The sequence below is a fragment of the Nannospalax galili genome, unplaced genomic scaffold (genome assembly GCF_000622305.1).
Source record: "Nannospalax galili isolate Female #2095 unplaced genomic scaffold, S.galili_v1.0 scaffold706, whole genome shotgun sequence".
NCBI lineage: Eukaryota > Metazoa > Chordata > Mammalia > Rodentia > Spalacidae > Nannospalax > Nannospalax galili.
Genome location: NW_008354694.1, coordinates 1,031,978 through 1,048,451, shown reverse-complemented (window position 1 = coordinate 1,048,451; position 16,474 = coordinate 1,031,978). Strand labels below are relative to the sequence as shown.

General features: G+C 46.8%; 1 protein-coding gene across 1 annotated transcript in view; it reads right to left on the bottom strand.

Moving 5' to 3' along the window:
- Positions 1-597: 597 nt before the first annotated feature.
- The window catches only part of Slc36a2 (solute carrier family 36 member 2), a 36,304-nt gene continuing 20,427 nt past the window's right edge, over positions 598-16,474 (bottom strand). The window contains exons 7-10 of the mRNA XM_029555415.1: positions 8,865-8,963; positions 6,606-6,772; positions 3,502-3,671; positions 598-1,084 (exon numbers count right to left, since the gene is read on the bottom strand). Of these exons, the coding sequence (XP_029411275.1) occupies positions 813-1,084; positions 3,502-3,671; positions 6,606-6,772; positions 8,865-8,963 (708 nt within the window). The 3' untranslated portion in view covers positions 598-812. The remainder of the gene's footprint in view (positions 1,085-3,501; positions 3,672-6,605; positions 6,773-8,864; positions 8,964-16,474) is intronic.

The following is a 16,474-nucleotide window of genomic DNA, read 5'->3' as shown; positions in this document are numbered from 1 at the left end:
TCTTCCAGTCCAAAGCTTCAAAGACTTTTACAACCCTCCCAAGCACAGTCAGGTCCGTCATAGTAATACCCGTGATCCTGATGCCAACTTCTGTCCTAATCTGTTTCTATTGATGTAATAAAAACACTGACCAAAACCAACCTGGGGAGGAAAGGGTTTGTTTCACCTCCCATCTCGCTTGATGCATCCAGCAATCATTGCCCCACGTGCTCTACCTTCCCTGTGACTATGTGGCTGCAGCTGTTTATTAATCAGTGTGGAACTGCTGCACAATATCTTGTCCCAGCTGCTTGGTGAATGAAAGAACAGGGACTGGGCTGGAGCTCAGTGGCAGAGCACTTGCCTGTTAGGCACATGGCCCACAGTTCCATCTCCAGCACTGCACGTAATGTAGAAAAGCTGGCCAGATAAAAACACTTCCAAGCTCCATTTCAAAACAGTTCTGTCAGCTAGGCACGTGTATACATAAATTTTGTGTGTGTGTGTGTGGGTGTGTGTGTGTGTGTGCGCGCGCACACATGCACTTGTGTCACAGTGTGCATGTGGAGATCAAGGACAACTTGCAGGACTTGGTTCCCTCCTTCCATCATATAGATTCTGGAGTTTGAACTCAGGTCATCAGACTTGGCAGCAAGTGCTTTTACCCACTGAACCATCTCACTGGCCCACAACAAAGGACCATTTAGACGTTGTAGCTGATGAGTCCTTTTCTGTTTTTCTGTGTCTTGGACCAGAGAGGAAAACGATACAAAGGCAATGTATAGGAAAGACCATATGGTTGTGTGTCACCGCGAGTGAGGACGGAGCTCTTGTCACTGAATAAAAGTGGTGGAGTTGGACAAGGAGAGAAAGTCCCCAGGCTTGATAAGTTCGTTCAGGGTCTGGTAGGTCCCCGCCACGAAGCCCACGAAGCCCAGGATGCTGATGAGGGCGTCCTTGAGGATGGTGAGGGGGCTCATGCCTTCCGAGTAGAAGGTGGTGATCTCCAGCAGGGGCGGGATGATGAGGGCCAGGGCACTGCTGCTCACGGAGCCCACCAGGGAGATAACCAGGTCCAGGCGGGGGATGAGGATGGCCAGCATGCCTGCGAGAGATGATGGGGGACAGATGGAGAATCCCAGGCTTAGCCAAGCCTTTGACGATAGTTATTAAAACACCTTTAAAAGCAAACCAGTTTTTTCTCAGAAATTCTGTTTCAAAAGTAAATGCTGAGGGTGAGGGGTGTAGCCCAGTTGGCAGGGTGTTTGCCCAGCATGCGGGAAGCCCTGGGTTCCATCTCCAGCACTGAATAACCTGGGCATGGTGGTTCACACCTGTAACTCCAGCACGTGGGAAGTGGAGAACTCAAGGTCGTCTTTGGCTACACAGAGATTTCAAGGCCAAGCTGTGCTAGGCAAGACCGTGCCTCAAAAAGGAATGAAAAAAAAGGTCAAAGTCTCTTTAATGCTCCACCTCTCTTAGGGACCACGCATTAGAAACCCACTGCATCTCCTTCCCAACAGTCATATCGCTGCATTGTTGGGAGGAAAAGCTTTTTCTTTATGCACTTCAGTGCTTAGGGGTCGATAACTTAATTGATAATGGGGAGATTAACAAGAGAAAAAAAACAAAGTTCATTTGCGAGCTCTGGTGACCCACAGAGCAGTGGCTTCCAGAACAGGCAAACTTAGGGTCTGTCTCTCTTCCCGTAATAGAGTGGGCTTGCTACATGTGCACAAGGTCCCTGGTCCAATCTCCAGTATCCACCTCTCCCTCTCCCATAAATAAAAATGAAGCAGAAGGTTTTCCAGTTTTGGATGGTTTGCTCCTTCCAAGAACAGCCTCCTACTGGGTCGCAGAGGGGTCAGCAGAGCGCATGCTTTCAGAGTGTCCCATTTAGACAGCAAGAGAAGTTAGATTACGCTGCACTGCAGTTCAAACGCCGACAGCCTCAAGTGGTCTTTTTGTCTTTTGTTTTCTTGAGACAGCTGTAGCCTCAGCTGGCCTGGAACTCGCTATGTAGACCAGGCTGGCTTCCACATAACAGAGATCCGCCTGCCTCTGCCTCCTGAGAGCTGGGATTAAAGGTGTGGGCCACCTCGCTCAGGGCCTCTATCAAATTTTCTTTATACATATATTTTCTGTTCTTTGACAGTTTCATATACGTATATAATGTATTTTGAGCATACCCCCATTACTCTCTAGTCCCCTTCGCACTCTCTGGACTTCTAACAAGTCCCCTTCCCACCTTTGTGTTGCTCACTCACTGAGCTTTGTTAGGGTTTCCCACACGAGCATGGGTGCGGGGCTTATTTTTAATGTTGGCCCAAATTTATACAGCATCACGAAGAGCAAACAGTACCTGTTGCCAGAGTATTCTTCTTCCCACCCACCCCCTCAACCCCCAATGGCAGCCTTGAGGTGGAACGCTGCTAGCTCCAGGCTTTCAAGACTTGGGCTCAAATCCCATTTTATTGTTATATCATTGTATTTATTTTGTGTATGTATATATGTGTCTGTGTGTCACCGCATGCACATGGAGGTCAGAGGACAACTTGTGGGCATTAGTTCTCTCCTTCTACTATGTGGGTTCCAGAGTTCCAACTCCGGTTGTCAGGTTTGGCAGCAAGTGCCCTTACCCACTGAGCCATGATACCAGCCCCTTGTCGTCATCATCATCATCATCATCATCATCATCATCGTCATCATTATCATTGAGACAATGCTTCACGCAACTATGCAGCCAAGGGTGACAAGACTTCTGATCCCCCTGCCTCCACCTTTGGAATGCTGGGATTACAGGTGCACTACCACGTCCTGTTTATGTAATGCTGGGGACTCAACACAGAGCTTCCTACATTCCAGGAAGGCATTCTGCCAACTGAGCAACATCCCAGTCCCAAATCCCACTTCAGACACTCACTGGTCAGTTATTTGTCAGTCTTTGTGAGTGTGCTCATGGGGAATGAATAAAATGCTACGAAATACTGACTTCCTAGGAGGCATGGAGCACAGTGCCTGGCAAATGGTGAGTGTTGACTTGAACACCAGTTATGATCATTTGATATGCTAGATCTCAATAAATCTGTCCTTTGGCTGGGCATCAGTGAGTCTAATTAGAATTTCTAATTCTTACTTAAGAATGCCTAAGTGGGCTGGAGAGATGGCTTAGTGGTTAAGAGCACTGGCTGCTCTTGCAGAGGCCCTGGGTTTGAATCCCAGCACCTACATGGTGGCTCACAACCATCTTTAACTCTGGTCCCTCTTCTGTCCTCCACGGGCATTGCACAACACTGGTGCACTTACATACATGTGGGCAATACACTCATACACATAAAATAAAAATAATTAAAAATAAAAAAATGACCTAAGTGAGTTAATAACAGCCAAAATGTTTTGGAACAATCCCTAAAGTACAGTAAAAGGTCAATAAATGCTGGTTGTCATGACTACAGTGTGATTGATTCCTAGTGGCTCTCAGAAAATGATGAGCAGGCTCCCTGAGCCCTGCTCCTTACTCACACGTAAGGCAGACCATGGCAAGGCGGGTGGACAAGTCCACGGACAGTGTCCAGTGCTTGGACACCCGGGAGACAGCGACAGGGATGATGATTTCCGCGGGGACGTAGAATTGCAGGGCATAGGTGCATAGGATACCCATGATGTAGAGCACTTTGACCAACTGGTACAGCCTGCAAGACATAGTGATGCTCTCCACAGTCCAGTCTCAGACCCCCTCTCCTGGGAACATCAGTCTTTGACTTTGGGACAGTCCCTCTTTCCTTGTTTGAAAATGATGATGGCACCGAGCCTTCTCAGAAGGGAGAGGAAGTACCACCAGAGCACGCAGGGAGAAGAAAGTGAAACACCAAGAATTCCAGTGCAAAGTGGGAAGGGCCATCTGTACAGGATGTGCATGCATGGCACATTTACAGACTGCTCACAGGGGATGCTCAGGCTAGGTCTAAGGACAGACAGGCTGAGGCCAGATGCTTTGCTTGGGAGAAAGACTTAGCAGATAAGTGGCCAAGACCCCAAAGCCTGGGTCTAAAGGCCCTTGTGATTAAAGTCTGCAGGAATTTTCCATATCCTCAAGGTGCTCAGCACACCAGGAGCCCTCAACAAGTGTGCAAATTGGTTGGGAGAAATGCAGAATCCCAAATAATTGAGAGGGAAAGACATTACAGTGAGGTATGTGGAGGCTCCGGGTGAAGGAGGGGAAGAAAGGAGACAGGATCACCAGTAGGCTTGAAGCTGGGGGCAGAAGAGGTGAAGCCTCAGAGAGACTAAGCTTATGTGTGTGCACATGCATGCCACGTGTGTGTGTGTGTGTGTGTGTGTGTGTGTGTGTGTGTGTGTAGACCATTTAATGGGTCCAGGTTTTTAAAAAAATATATTTTTTTTTAAATTTTATGTGTATGTGTATATTGCCTGCATGTAGGTAAGTGCACCCGTGCACGTAGGTAAGTATACCCTCCATGTAGGTTAGAACACCATGCAATACCCTCAGAGGGCATAAAAAGGCTGTCAGATCCCCTGGGACTGGAGTTACAGACAGTTGTTAGCTGCCGTGTGGGTGCTGAGAATCAAACCCGGGTCTTCTGCAAGAACAACCAGTGTTCTTGACCGCTGAGCCATCTCTCCAGCCCAGATCCAGGTTTTTAACTTTGTAACAAAGGTTGTCATTTACAAAGTTCACCCTTGAGAACCTTGCAACTGAGTTACACAAATACTGCAAAAACCCTCATGATCTTATCCTTGGTCACAGTGCCACAGGATGGACACCCCTGCAGGTTTGAGTAAAAGCTAGCTTCTATATTTCTGTGTTTCTTTTTAAAGAATTAAAAAATGACATTTTACTTGGAGTATATGTGTGGGCATATGTGCCACAGTGTGCCCATGAAAGGCAGAGGACAACTTGCGGGAGTTGGTTCTTTCCTTTCACCATGTGGGTGCTGGGGATCAAACTCAGGTCTTCTAGCACCACAGCAAGTGCCTTTACCCATCAGGCCATCCATAGGCCCCTTTCTGTTCCTTATTTACAGCAGCCCTGCTTCTTGGCACACACCCTCTATCTCATTTCTGTCAGTCTACACCTTACAGAGCTTTTGAAATTCTCACCTTTCGAGCAGATACAAGCCAGGCGCTTTGTGACATGGCTCAGCTTAGCGCTCATGACAACTGCGCTTTTCGGCTGAGGGAACTGAGGTTTCGGGAGGTGACATGGACTATCCCGGAGCACACGTTACCGGGTGGTACAACTGAACCTGGGTCTGGTTCGACTTCCCCGCTGTCCCACACTGACACCTTCCTTCAGACATCCCCAGTGGGTCTGCGGCTCTGGTTAGCTTCCTTCTTGGGTGTGTAATGATCCCTATGCACACGTTCTCTACTGCTCACCCACGGCCTGGGTCTCAGAGCTACAGCAGTACTGGCAATTGAAGGATGGAGTCCTCACCCCATGTGTCTAGAACTTCCAGTAACGGACAGGTTGTGACTGGTTGACAAAGAGTTTATCATGTTGGGAAAGAGCCACATGTGGGCAGATTAGTGCTTAAAAAGACAGTGTCACCTGATACAATTTATGACAGGCTCCCACATGGCAGAAAGTGTGCAATGTATTGTGAGTTTGTACACTATGAAGCACAGCCCGGTGGATGTCTGTGGCACCTCACTCATCCACCGATCGAGTACATTTGGATATAAAACCTTAGTGGATTCCACTGATTCTCCCTATTGGCTTGTGTCACACTTGTGTGTGTATATGTTGGGTGTATAGGTATATGTTCATGTATGTACTGTGTGTACATATACATATGGAGGCCAGAGGTTGACACTGAGTGGCTTCCTCAGTCACTAACTTATTTTTTAAAATTTTTATTTATTATTTTTATTTTATGTGTATAAGTGTTATGCCTGCATGTAGGTAAGTGCACCCGTGTCGTGCAAAGGATGCCTGCGGAGGACAAAAGAGGCTGGCAGAGCCCCTGGAACTGGAGTTACGGACAGTTGTTAGCTGCTATGACTCAGTAATTCAGCTAGATTAGGCTAGCCCGTGAGCCCCAGGACTCTCCTGTCTGCACCACCCCCAGCACTGGGATTATAGGCATGTGTCACAGTGCCTGGCTTTGTATGTGACTACTGGGGATCGAACACAAGGTCCTCATGCATGTGTAGCAAACACTCTTACCCACTGAGCCGGTTCCAGAGCCCTTGTTTCATGGATTTTAATCCCAGCTCTCCTGGTTTAGGGGAGGGCTGACTGGCAGTGCCAAGCAAGATTTGGTCATGACTGAGGAAGTGGAATTGGAAGTTACCATCACAGACAGCAGCCTTTCACCCCCTCCCAGTGCTCCTGTGTTTCCCCCTTAGGTGACACAGACTCTCCCTACCTCTCCTAGTCATGTTCTCCATCACACTGACATACCAAGGCCTGATTCAATCTGGAGGCAGTTGCTGGCAGATAGTCTTGATACCCAAGATTCCAAGGGCAGCTCCACCTCTCCCTGTGGAAGGGTCACTAGTTCTGGGTCTCCCTGCTGTGACAGGGAGAGGCAGCGATCCCCAGGTTTCTACCCATCCCTCAATCCCTAACCCTCCCCCCACCCCAGAGCCCATGAAGGTACCAGCAGTTGGGCAAGTTAAGGGTTATGCTGGCTTTGATGCCATCTTCAAACCGCAGGTAGCCCAGTGCTCCGACGGTGATGTACAGGGCGGTGACGATGAACATCCCCAAAGACAGGATGGCTGGGAAGTGGCGGGGATCCTTCATCTTGTTTTCCAGAGGCAGGACCTGCAAGGACATTACAACGTAAGGAGGAGGCAGAGAACACCACACACAACAGTAACTATAGCGACACAGAGAAGGGAAAGGCTTCCCTCTTCCAGGCACACACCCAAATGAATCAAAAACAGGAGCCTGAAAAGACTTTTATACACTCTGGTTCACAGCAGTTAGTGGTGTTCATAACAGTGAAAAGATGGATGACAAGTGTCCATCAGGAGAAAATGGATAAACAAAATGTGGTATATCCACACAATGAAATAGTATTCAGCCCTTAAAAAAGAAGGAAATTCTGACGTCTACTACTACATGAATGAGTCTTGAAGACACTGTGGTGAATGAAATACAGCAATCTCAAAATGACTGTGACAGCACAGTCAGCACAATTCCGCTTACAACCAGGACCTGGAGTAGTCAAGTTCACTGAGACAGAAAGCAGAAGTGCCAGAGGCAGAGGGGCTGGGGGATCGTTATTAGGCAAGTGCAGAGATTTTGCTTTGATGGTAAGGAGAGCTCTGGAGTTGGAGGATGGTTTCAGGCAATGTCAACGTGGTTAAAACTAAGTTTCATGGCGGGTACAGTTTGACACAAAGGAAAAAAAAGTGGGGCTGGAGAGCTGGCTCAGTGGTTAAGGGCATTTGCTGCTCTTGCAGAGGACCTGGGTTCAGTTCCAAGTACCCACATCAGGTGGCTCATAGCTGCCTATAAGTCCAGCTCCAGGGGATGGGAAACACCCTTCTGGCCTCCTTGGGTGCCGCACTCACACGGTGTACACTCAGACAGCAGACACATACACAGGAAAAAGCAAAATCTTAAAGAAAAAGGTGAAATAAAGGGAAAAGAAGAGGGAAGAGAGAAGGGAATGGCGGGAGGAGGCTGGTGGGATGAGAAGGGTTAGGAGAAAGCACGGCTTAGTGTGGCAAGACGAGTACGGGCATCGTGAGGCGGCGGTCCCCCGGGGTCCCACACGGCCGTCTGAACACCCTGGGGAGTCAGATCAGCCAGCACAGGCCCTGTCCCTGGACAGCGCAATTTTTTGTTTATCTTAGTTCTAAATTGGCAGCTTTGACTTGCACCTATGGATGGAATTGGTTGTGATATTTCCAGTCCTGTTCATGGCATGCACAGACCAACCCCCTCACCCCCCAGCTTCAGGCTAGCACTCTGAAACCTTAACACACAGGAGAACATGCACTGCTTGTCTTCCCATGCCTGGCTTCTTTCCCTTAACACAGTGTCCTCCAGTTCCATTCTTTTGCCGAAAATAGCAGGATTCCATTCTTCGTGACTAGATAGTGCTCTGTTGTGTACATAGGCCACATTCTATCTCTTTGTCTATTGAAGGGCATCAAGGCCGACTCCCTACCTTGGCTATTGTGTCACAGTAGACATGGGTGTGCAGATATGGAATGGAGGATGCCCTTGAACTCCTGATTCTCCTGCTTCTGGGGTGACAGGCATGCACCACCATGCCAAGTTTATGTGGTGCTGGGGATAGAACTCCAGGCTTTGTACATGCTGGGCAAGCACTCTACCAACTAAATTACATCCTCAGTCCCAAACCCATGGTAACTATATAGTTCTTTTCATTTTAAAACTACTGTATCTTTTAAAATATTTTATTTATTTATTAATTTTATTTTTATGTATATGCATGTATTGCGTGCATGTATGTAAGTGCATCTGTGTTGTCAGAAGAGGGTGTTGAATCCCCTGGAACTGGAGTTACAGTTGTTAGCTACCGTGTGGGTGCTGGGAACTAAGCCTGAGTCCTCTGCAAGAGCAACCAGTGCTCTTAATCACTGAGCCTTCTCTCCAGCCCCCAAGCTCCTATGTCTTTAATGAAAACTTTTAATTGAAATTATGCACCATTACTAGTCTTGATTTTCGAAAGATCAGGAAACCCATAAGTCTCCTGACGGCCTCTCTGTTGCAATCTCCTTTTCTCCTGCTGGTGATTACAGATCCAAGTGACACTGGAAGCCACCTTATCCCATGTATTCCCTGCAGGCCCAACATGAGACAAGAACCCACACCCACAGCTCCTTCCCAGAGAGCCTGTCACGGCACCAGAAGAAGGCCACATCCGTTCAACCCTTACCACGCCGATGCTTTCAAATGAAAAAATGGCCGTTCCAAAGAAGAGCGGATAGGTCTTCCAGTTTGCTACCAGTGGTAACTGGCTGGGGTCTGGAATTCCCTACAGGATAAAGAAATTCAGTGAGATTGTTGCTTGGTGGGCACAGCGTGAGCTGCCTTAAGAGAGAGGGGGCCTCTGAGAGGAGAGCTGGGCTCGAGAAAGGGAATGTCAACAAGTTCAGTAAACCTTTAGAAGGAAGCAAGCAGTGATAAACACTGACTTAACATGGCACCATACCAAAGAGGCAAAGGCCAGGGACATGGAGGTACTGCCTAACTGAAGAGCAGGGTTCACCAGAAGCCTCTGGAACATCTTATACACCACAGATTAGTGCCACACAATGGCACCTAAGAACATCCATGAATGGGGGGGCATGGATGTTGGAATTCACTGTGACTGTAGTTACAGAATATTCCAGAGAACCCATAGTTAATTAAATATGAAAGCTTCCTTTTCTTCTTCCTTGAGCTATAAAGGAAAGAGAGAGAAAGAGGAGTACTCTATACACCCGTGACCTAGAACATGAAAACAATTACAGACCATTTTTCATCATTGAATGTGCCTGGAAGAAGCCCCAGTATAAACCAGAAGTAGCGATTTCACTAGGAAATTCAATTTGTAGAACTGTTGTTTTGGAGACAGCGTCTTATGTATCTCAGGTTAGCTCGAACTTGTTAGGTAGCCAAGGATGACCCTGAATTTCTGGTGTTCCTGCCTCTACCCACTTCCCCCCAGTGCTGGAGTTATAGGTGTGTGCCGTTATGCCTGATTGTCTGCATTGCTTGGGATGGAACTGCAGGGCTTCATGAATCCAAACAAAAGCACTGTACCAACTGAGCTATCTTCCCAGCCCCAGCTTTGTAGAAATTCCCAATAACTCCTAAGGACTCTCTGTTGCTGCCCTAAAATGTTTGTCATTTATTATCTTCACTAAATTCCTGGATAATATAATTTTTATTTTATTTTCTCTTGTGGAGAGATGACTCAGCAGTTAAGAGCACTGGCTGCTCTTGCAGAGGACCTGAGTTCTGTTCCCAGCACCTGTACAGCAGCTGACAACTGATCCAGTTCCAGGGGATCTGATGCCCTCTTCTGACCTCCAGGGGTACTGCATGACATGGGTGCATGTACATACATGCAGGGAAAACTCCCATACACATAAATAAAAAAACAAAAAAAAACCCAAAAATAAAACTAAAAAGAGGAAAACACCTTGAAGCTATTGGATATGTTAACAACTGGGGATCAAATTTCTATAGTTTTTATGGTTTATATAAGCATTCCCCCGGAAGGCTCATGTATTGAAGGCTTAGTCCCCAGCTGGAAGATCCAGGCATTGCTAAGTGATCAGATTATGAGAACTTTGACCTAATTAATGGAGTCATTCACTGATAGATTCATAATTTGATGACATTATGGAAACTAAGGGTTGGGACCTGATTAAAGAAAGTAGGTGACTGGGGGTTTGTCTTTGAAGAGTATATTGTGTGCCAGGTCTCTTCCTGTCTCTTTGTTTCATGGTCTCTGTGAAGTAAATAACTTCCCTTCACTGTCTCTTTCCATGATGGTGTTGAACCCTTGCCCAGACCCACAGCAATGGAGACAGCCAAACATAGAAGGGAACCTCCAAAACCGTGAGCTCAAATGGATCCTTCCAGGGTGGGAGAGACAGCTTGGCAGTTACAAGCATTTGTTGCTCTTCCAGGATCCACGTTTAGTTCCTAGTGCCCATGTTAGGCAGCTCACAACTGCTTATAATTCCAGCTCCAGGGGATCAGATGCCCTCTTCTGGCCTCCACAGACACCTACACTTATGTGCGCATACCCATAACAGACATAAACATACTTGAAAATAAAATAAATCTTTAAAAAATATAGACCCTTCCCCCTTAAGCTGTTTTTGCCAGGCATTTTGTCACAGGTATAAATCCAGTGCACGGCTGTCCCCTGGAGGAGAGGATCACAGGGGACAGGTAACAAGGGGGCAGGGAGGAGAGCAGCTGTCATTCAACACAATGTCAAAGGTGGTGGTGTTAATGGCAAACAGACTTGCCTGTGAGTTTGGAGATTATTATTTATATGACTCTGTGACTAAATGTTAGGTTTTCCTCTCCAGTGCTCCCCAGGGGCCATTTTGGATGCTGGAATTGTGTCCAAGAAGATGTAAGAGGAAACTGCTTCCAACCTGTTCTTGTTTTCAGTCAACCATTCAAGGAATGGTTATATATTGTTCACCAATGGTCAGGCTCTTCTTGTAAACCATAGGTGTGTATGTATATACATGTGTCGGGTGTGCATATATGTGTGCAGATATGAGTGCGTGTGTGTGGATGCATGTGGAGGCCAGAGGCCAGTGTCAGGCATCTTCTTTCCTCGTTCCCCACCTCATTTTTTATATTTTACTTATTATTTTATGTGTATGAGAATATTGCCTGCATGTGTGTAAGTTCCCCATGTCATGCAATGCTCATGGAGTTCAGAAGAGGATGTTAGATCCCCTAGAACTGGAGTTATGAACAGTTGTTAGCTGCCATGTGGGTGCTAGGAACTGAACCCGGGTCCTCTGCAAGACCAGCCAATGCTCTTAACTGCTAAGCGAGCTCTCCAGCCCCCACCCCACCCCTTATATTTTGAGACAGGGTCTCTCTCACTGAAACTAGGGCCCATCCACTCAGCTAGACTGACTGTCAGGAATCCTCCCATCTCTGTTCTGTCCCCCACACCAATGTTTGGTTTACAAGGATGAGCCACAGCACCTGGCTTTTACGTGGGTGCTAGGGATGTAAACTCAGGTCCCCACGCTTGTGTTGCAGGCACTTTACCGACTAAGCCACATCTCCAACCTCCCAAGCACAGTATGACGTAAGAACAGGTGTCTGGAGAAACAGAGTGAATGAGGAGGATCGTACAAGGGTGATCTCGGGGAGTCGGTGCTGCGGTGAGGTGGGCTAGGGATGTAAACTCAGGTCCCCACGCTTGTGTTGCAGGCACTTTACCGACTAAGCCACATCTCCAACCTCCCAAGCACAGTATGACATAAGAACAGGTGTCTGGAGAAACAGAGCGAATGAAGAGGATCGTACGAGGGTGATCTCGGGGAGTCGGTGCTGTGGTGAGGTGGGTGAATTTCTTCTGTTTAATTTTTTACAGTTCTGCTTACATAGTTCAAAATTTTAAAAAATATATCATTTTTATTTTATGTGTATGAGTGTATTGTCTGCATACATGTAAATGCACCTGTGTCATGCAATGCCTATGCAGGCCAGAAAAGGATGTCAGATCCCCTGGAACCGGAGTTACGGACAGTTGTTAGCCACAGTGTGGGTGCGGGAAACCAAACCCAGTTCCTCAGCAGGAGCAGCCAGTGCTCCTAACTGCTGAGTCATCTCTATAGCCCCTGTTTATGTATTTAGTGAGTTAGTCATGTGCCATTTATGTATATATGTATGTATGTATGTATGTATGTATGTACTGATGTGCCATGGTGTGCATGTGGATGTCAGAGGGCAACTTGTGGGAGTTATTTCTCTTCTTCCACCATGTGGGTACCAGGGATCGAACTCAGGTCCTCAGGCTTGGCAGCAAGTGTCTTTACCTACTGAGCCATCTTGCCAGCTGATAAAACGTCTTACTTTAAACCCTCTGCACCACATTGTTTCAAAGGACGCTACCAAAACAACAAATCTCATGACAGATAATAGGATTTAGTGTGGCTACTTGCTGCCTTTGGTATCCTGGTATCCACTCCTCCTGGTATTGATTTATTTGTAATGAGTTTTCTTTTGTGACCTTGGGTGAACTAAAGATCACAGTCATGTGAGGGAGTTAAGGGGCTGGCCTGTGACTCAGGCCTAGCACTCAGAATCTCTCCCAGGAATCTGGATAGGTATTTCACGCCAGGCGACAGGACAACCATCTAGAAAATGGCGAAAATGAGTCCTGACGGTGGCGTCCCCAGCGACTGTCTTACCCCACCCGCTGCTCTGCGTTCTGGTATTTCCTGAGACCCACCTTTCAGTTTTCTCTGTCTTTTTGTAGGTAAGTTTATATCCTTCCTATGAACTTATGTTCGGCCTGAAGGTTTCCCAGAACCTCTTTGCTTCATGTGTAACCTGTCAATCTCACACTTTTCCGTAACCAGACTATAGCTATTCTCTCTTACTTTGAGCAACTGATACTGGCATTTTATTATTTATTTATTTATATTTTTATTTATTTTGGTCTTTTTGAAGCAGGGTCTCCCTGTAAGCCCCAGCTGTCCTGGAACTCACTATGTAGACCAGGCTGGCCTTGAACTCACAGAGATCTGCCTGCCTCTGCCACTGAAGTGCTGGGACTACAGGTGTGCGCCACCACGCCCGGAGATACCGGCATTTTAATGACAGCTTCTTTTTCTCACATGGATTGGATCATTCATGGCAGAACATTTAACATCCCCAAATCCTATGTAATAAAAACTATGACTATCCCTCAAACATTACAGACCTTTGTGATGGCCAGTTTTAGTTGTCAACTTGATAAACCTAGAATCACCTGGGAAGAGTCTCAGTGAAGAATGGTCTAGATCATGTTGGCCTGGGGGCGTGCCTGAAGGGATTGTTTTGACTGTCAGGACGGTCTGAGTGGAGAAAGTGAGCTGAGCACGAAACATGTGTGCGTGCATGTTCTCTGCCCTAACTGTGGTGTCATGTGACCAGCTGCTTTGACGTTCTTGCTATGATGGACTGTGTGCTCCATAGTTTTTTGTGACCCTAACACAAACTGGAGTCACCTTGGAAGAAGGGACCTCAGCTGAGGAATTTCCTCCATCAGAGTGGCCTGCGGGCCCGAGGCAGTGGGCCTGGGTCGTATGGGGAAGGCAGCTGAGCAAGGCAGAGGAGGCCAGCCAGAAACTAGCGTTCCTCCACAGTGTGCTTCGGGTCTGACCCAGGTTCCTGCCTTGAGCACCTTCCCTGGCTTCCCTGGGTGATGGACTACAGGCTGTAAGGTGAAATAAACCCTCTCCTGTTGGGAGCTATTAATCTATTATGTACATAAGCTGTGGCAGGCTTGTTTACTGAGTTTGTGTTTTGCACACCAGTACCTAATCTGCCAAATCAGGAGGAATGTTTGGTCTTTTGAGACAGGGTCTCCCTGTAGCCCCAGCTGTCCTGGAACTCACTTTGTAGACCAGGCTGGCCTTGAACTCACAGAGATCCGCCTGCCTCTGCCTCCCGAGTGCTGGGATTAAAGGCGTGAGCCATCACACCAGCTTCATTTTTGTTTTTAAGTATGTCTGAGTGCTGTGTCTGTGGTGTGTGTATGTGTGTGTGTGGTGTGTATGTGAGTGTGGGTGCCCTCAGAGTCCAGAAGGAGGGTATAGGATCCCCTGGAATTGAAGTTACAGGTGGTTGTGAGCTACCAACATGGATGCTAGGAACCAAACTCAGATCCTCTCCCAGAGCAGTACACACTCTTATCTGCTGAGCCATCTCTCCAGCTCCCCCAAGTTGCTTTTGTTCACGGTGTTTATCACAGCAACAGGTAAATCAAACTAGAACAGACTGGAGTCTGGACTTGTGAGTTAAAATAAACCCTTTCTCTCTCAATTTGCTTTTATCAGGGTATTTTATCACAGCAACAGAAATGAAACTAAAACATCCCCCATCCTACACAGTAAGTACACGCACAGGACATGTGCCTATTCCTGTATGGAGTAGTCTGCCCACAACCCTGACAGACACAGGTGATACAACTGTTCAGGCAACAGGATTCATGGCAAAATAATTCTTTGCAAGAAGAGTGTCTAAAGCCATTGCTGATTTCAGTATTCACAGGGAAGAATAAGATCTTGCAAAATGTTCACTTATGTATCTCTCACACAATATTGCGAATTACATGATGCACGTTCACTGTAGTTTATAAGATGTATTCACTATATTTTATAAAATTCACATATTTTATATGATGGCCATTGTGACATCTACTCTTTTACCCTGAAATTCTATTTTCACTTAAGCACACCTCATGGATATGTAAATATTAATCATTATCTCTTGATTTTTTAAAAAATTTTATGTGTATGAATGTATTGCCTGCATGTAGGTCAGTGCACCCGGGTTGTGCAATGCCCACGGAGGACAGAAGAGGCTGTTGGATCCCCTGGGACTGGCATTACGGACAGTTGTTAGCTGCCATGTGGGTGCTGGGATTTGAACCTGGGTCTTCTGCAAGAACACCAATGTTCTTAACCGCTGAATCATCTCTCCAGCTCTTGATTTTTAAAAATCTACTTTATGTGTGTGTTGCTAGAGATTGAACCCAGAGTCTTGTGCCTTCTAGGCAAACATTATACATCTCCAGCCTCCCATTTATGATTTATTTAGAGACAGGGTCGCATGTAACCCAGGCCACCTCCCAAATCTCTAGCTAGCTGAGGATGACCTTGAACTTCTGATTTACCTGCTTTCACCAAACCCAGTTTATCTGGCACGGGATCAAACCCAGGGCTTCGCGGGTGTTAGGCGATCACTCTACCAGCTGAGCTGAAGTCCCACCTCACCTACCTTTGCTTTATTTATTTGCTTTATGTGCTCTTCCTACAGTAGGAAACATTCCTGGAAGATTAGCCAGGCAGTCAAGGCCCTCCATAACTGAGCATGTCCACCCTTCAAGGCTCTTCCTCACACACGGCCAGCCACTGTCTTCTATATTCCACCTGCTTGGTTCTCCCGAGCCAGCCCTGCACGTTCCCGCCTGGATGTTTCCCCTTAGTCCTCTGCCTACCCTGGGGGCTACCACTTTTTCTGTAAGCTGTTGTTCCACGCCCAGCCCAGGTGCACCCCTAGAGGTGGACTTCCCTGACACGAGCTGCTTCACAATGATGGTTCTGACAACAGGGCATGTGTGTACAGGACACTCGAATATAATATTGATATTTACCTTCTATGTTTTAGAACATGCCCCACTTAGCTTGTAAACTCCTCAAGACAGTGCTTGTTTTGTTAATAAAAGCAGCTGATAAAAATGCAGATTGTAATGAACACAGACAATAAACAAAGGCTTTACAGATACTAGCTTGCTTTCTGAAAAGCATCTGGCAGGGTGTTCTAAGAGCCTCTGACCTACCTGGGCATTGCACTCAGGTGCACTTACATACATGCAGGCAACACACTCAGACACACAAAAAAATAAGAATAATTTTCGGCTTGTTTTGTTGAGGGTGGATTTGTAGCATAGTCTTAAGAACCTGAGGGCCCATGTCAGTGGCCTGGGATTTTAGTCTTGGATCAATGACCTGGTACCCATTGTGGGGTTTCTGACCTGAGCTCTCTCATCTGCAGACCTGCTCTGATCAGGTCTTGGAGTGAAAGAAGGTACAGACGACTCCCAGTCCCATCCCTGACATGAAATAAGCCAGCTTTGAATACTTCCTGGTTTTTCCTTCTCTCTAACCTTTTTATATGTCCAATTTCTAGCATTATCATTATTGTAATGAGAAACAGAGTTTTAAAGGATGGTTTTCCTGTTCACCATCAAAAATGGCCTTGGTTATTACCTGTACTATTTTGCCCATTTGTTTCAAGAAGAAT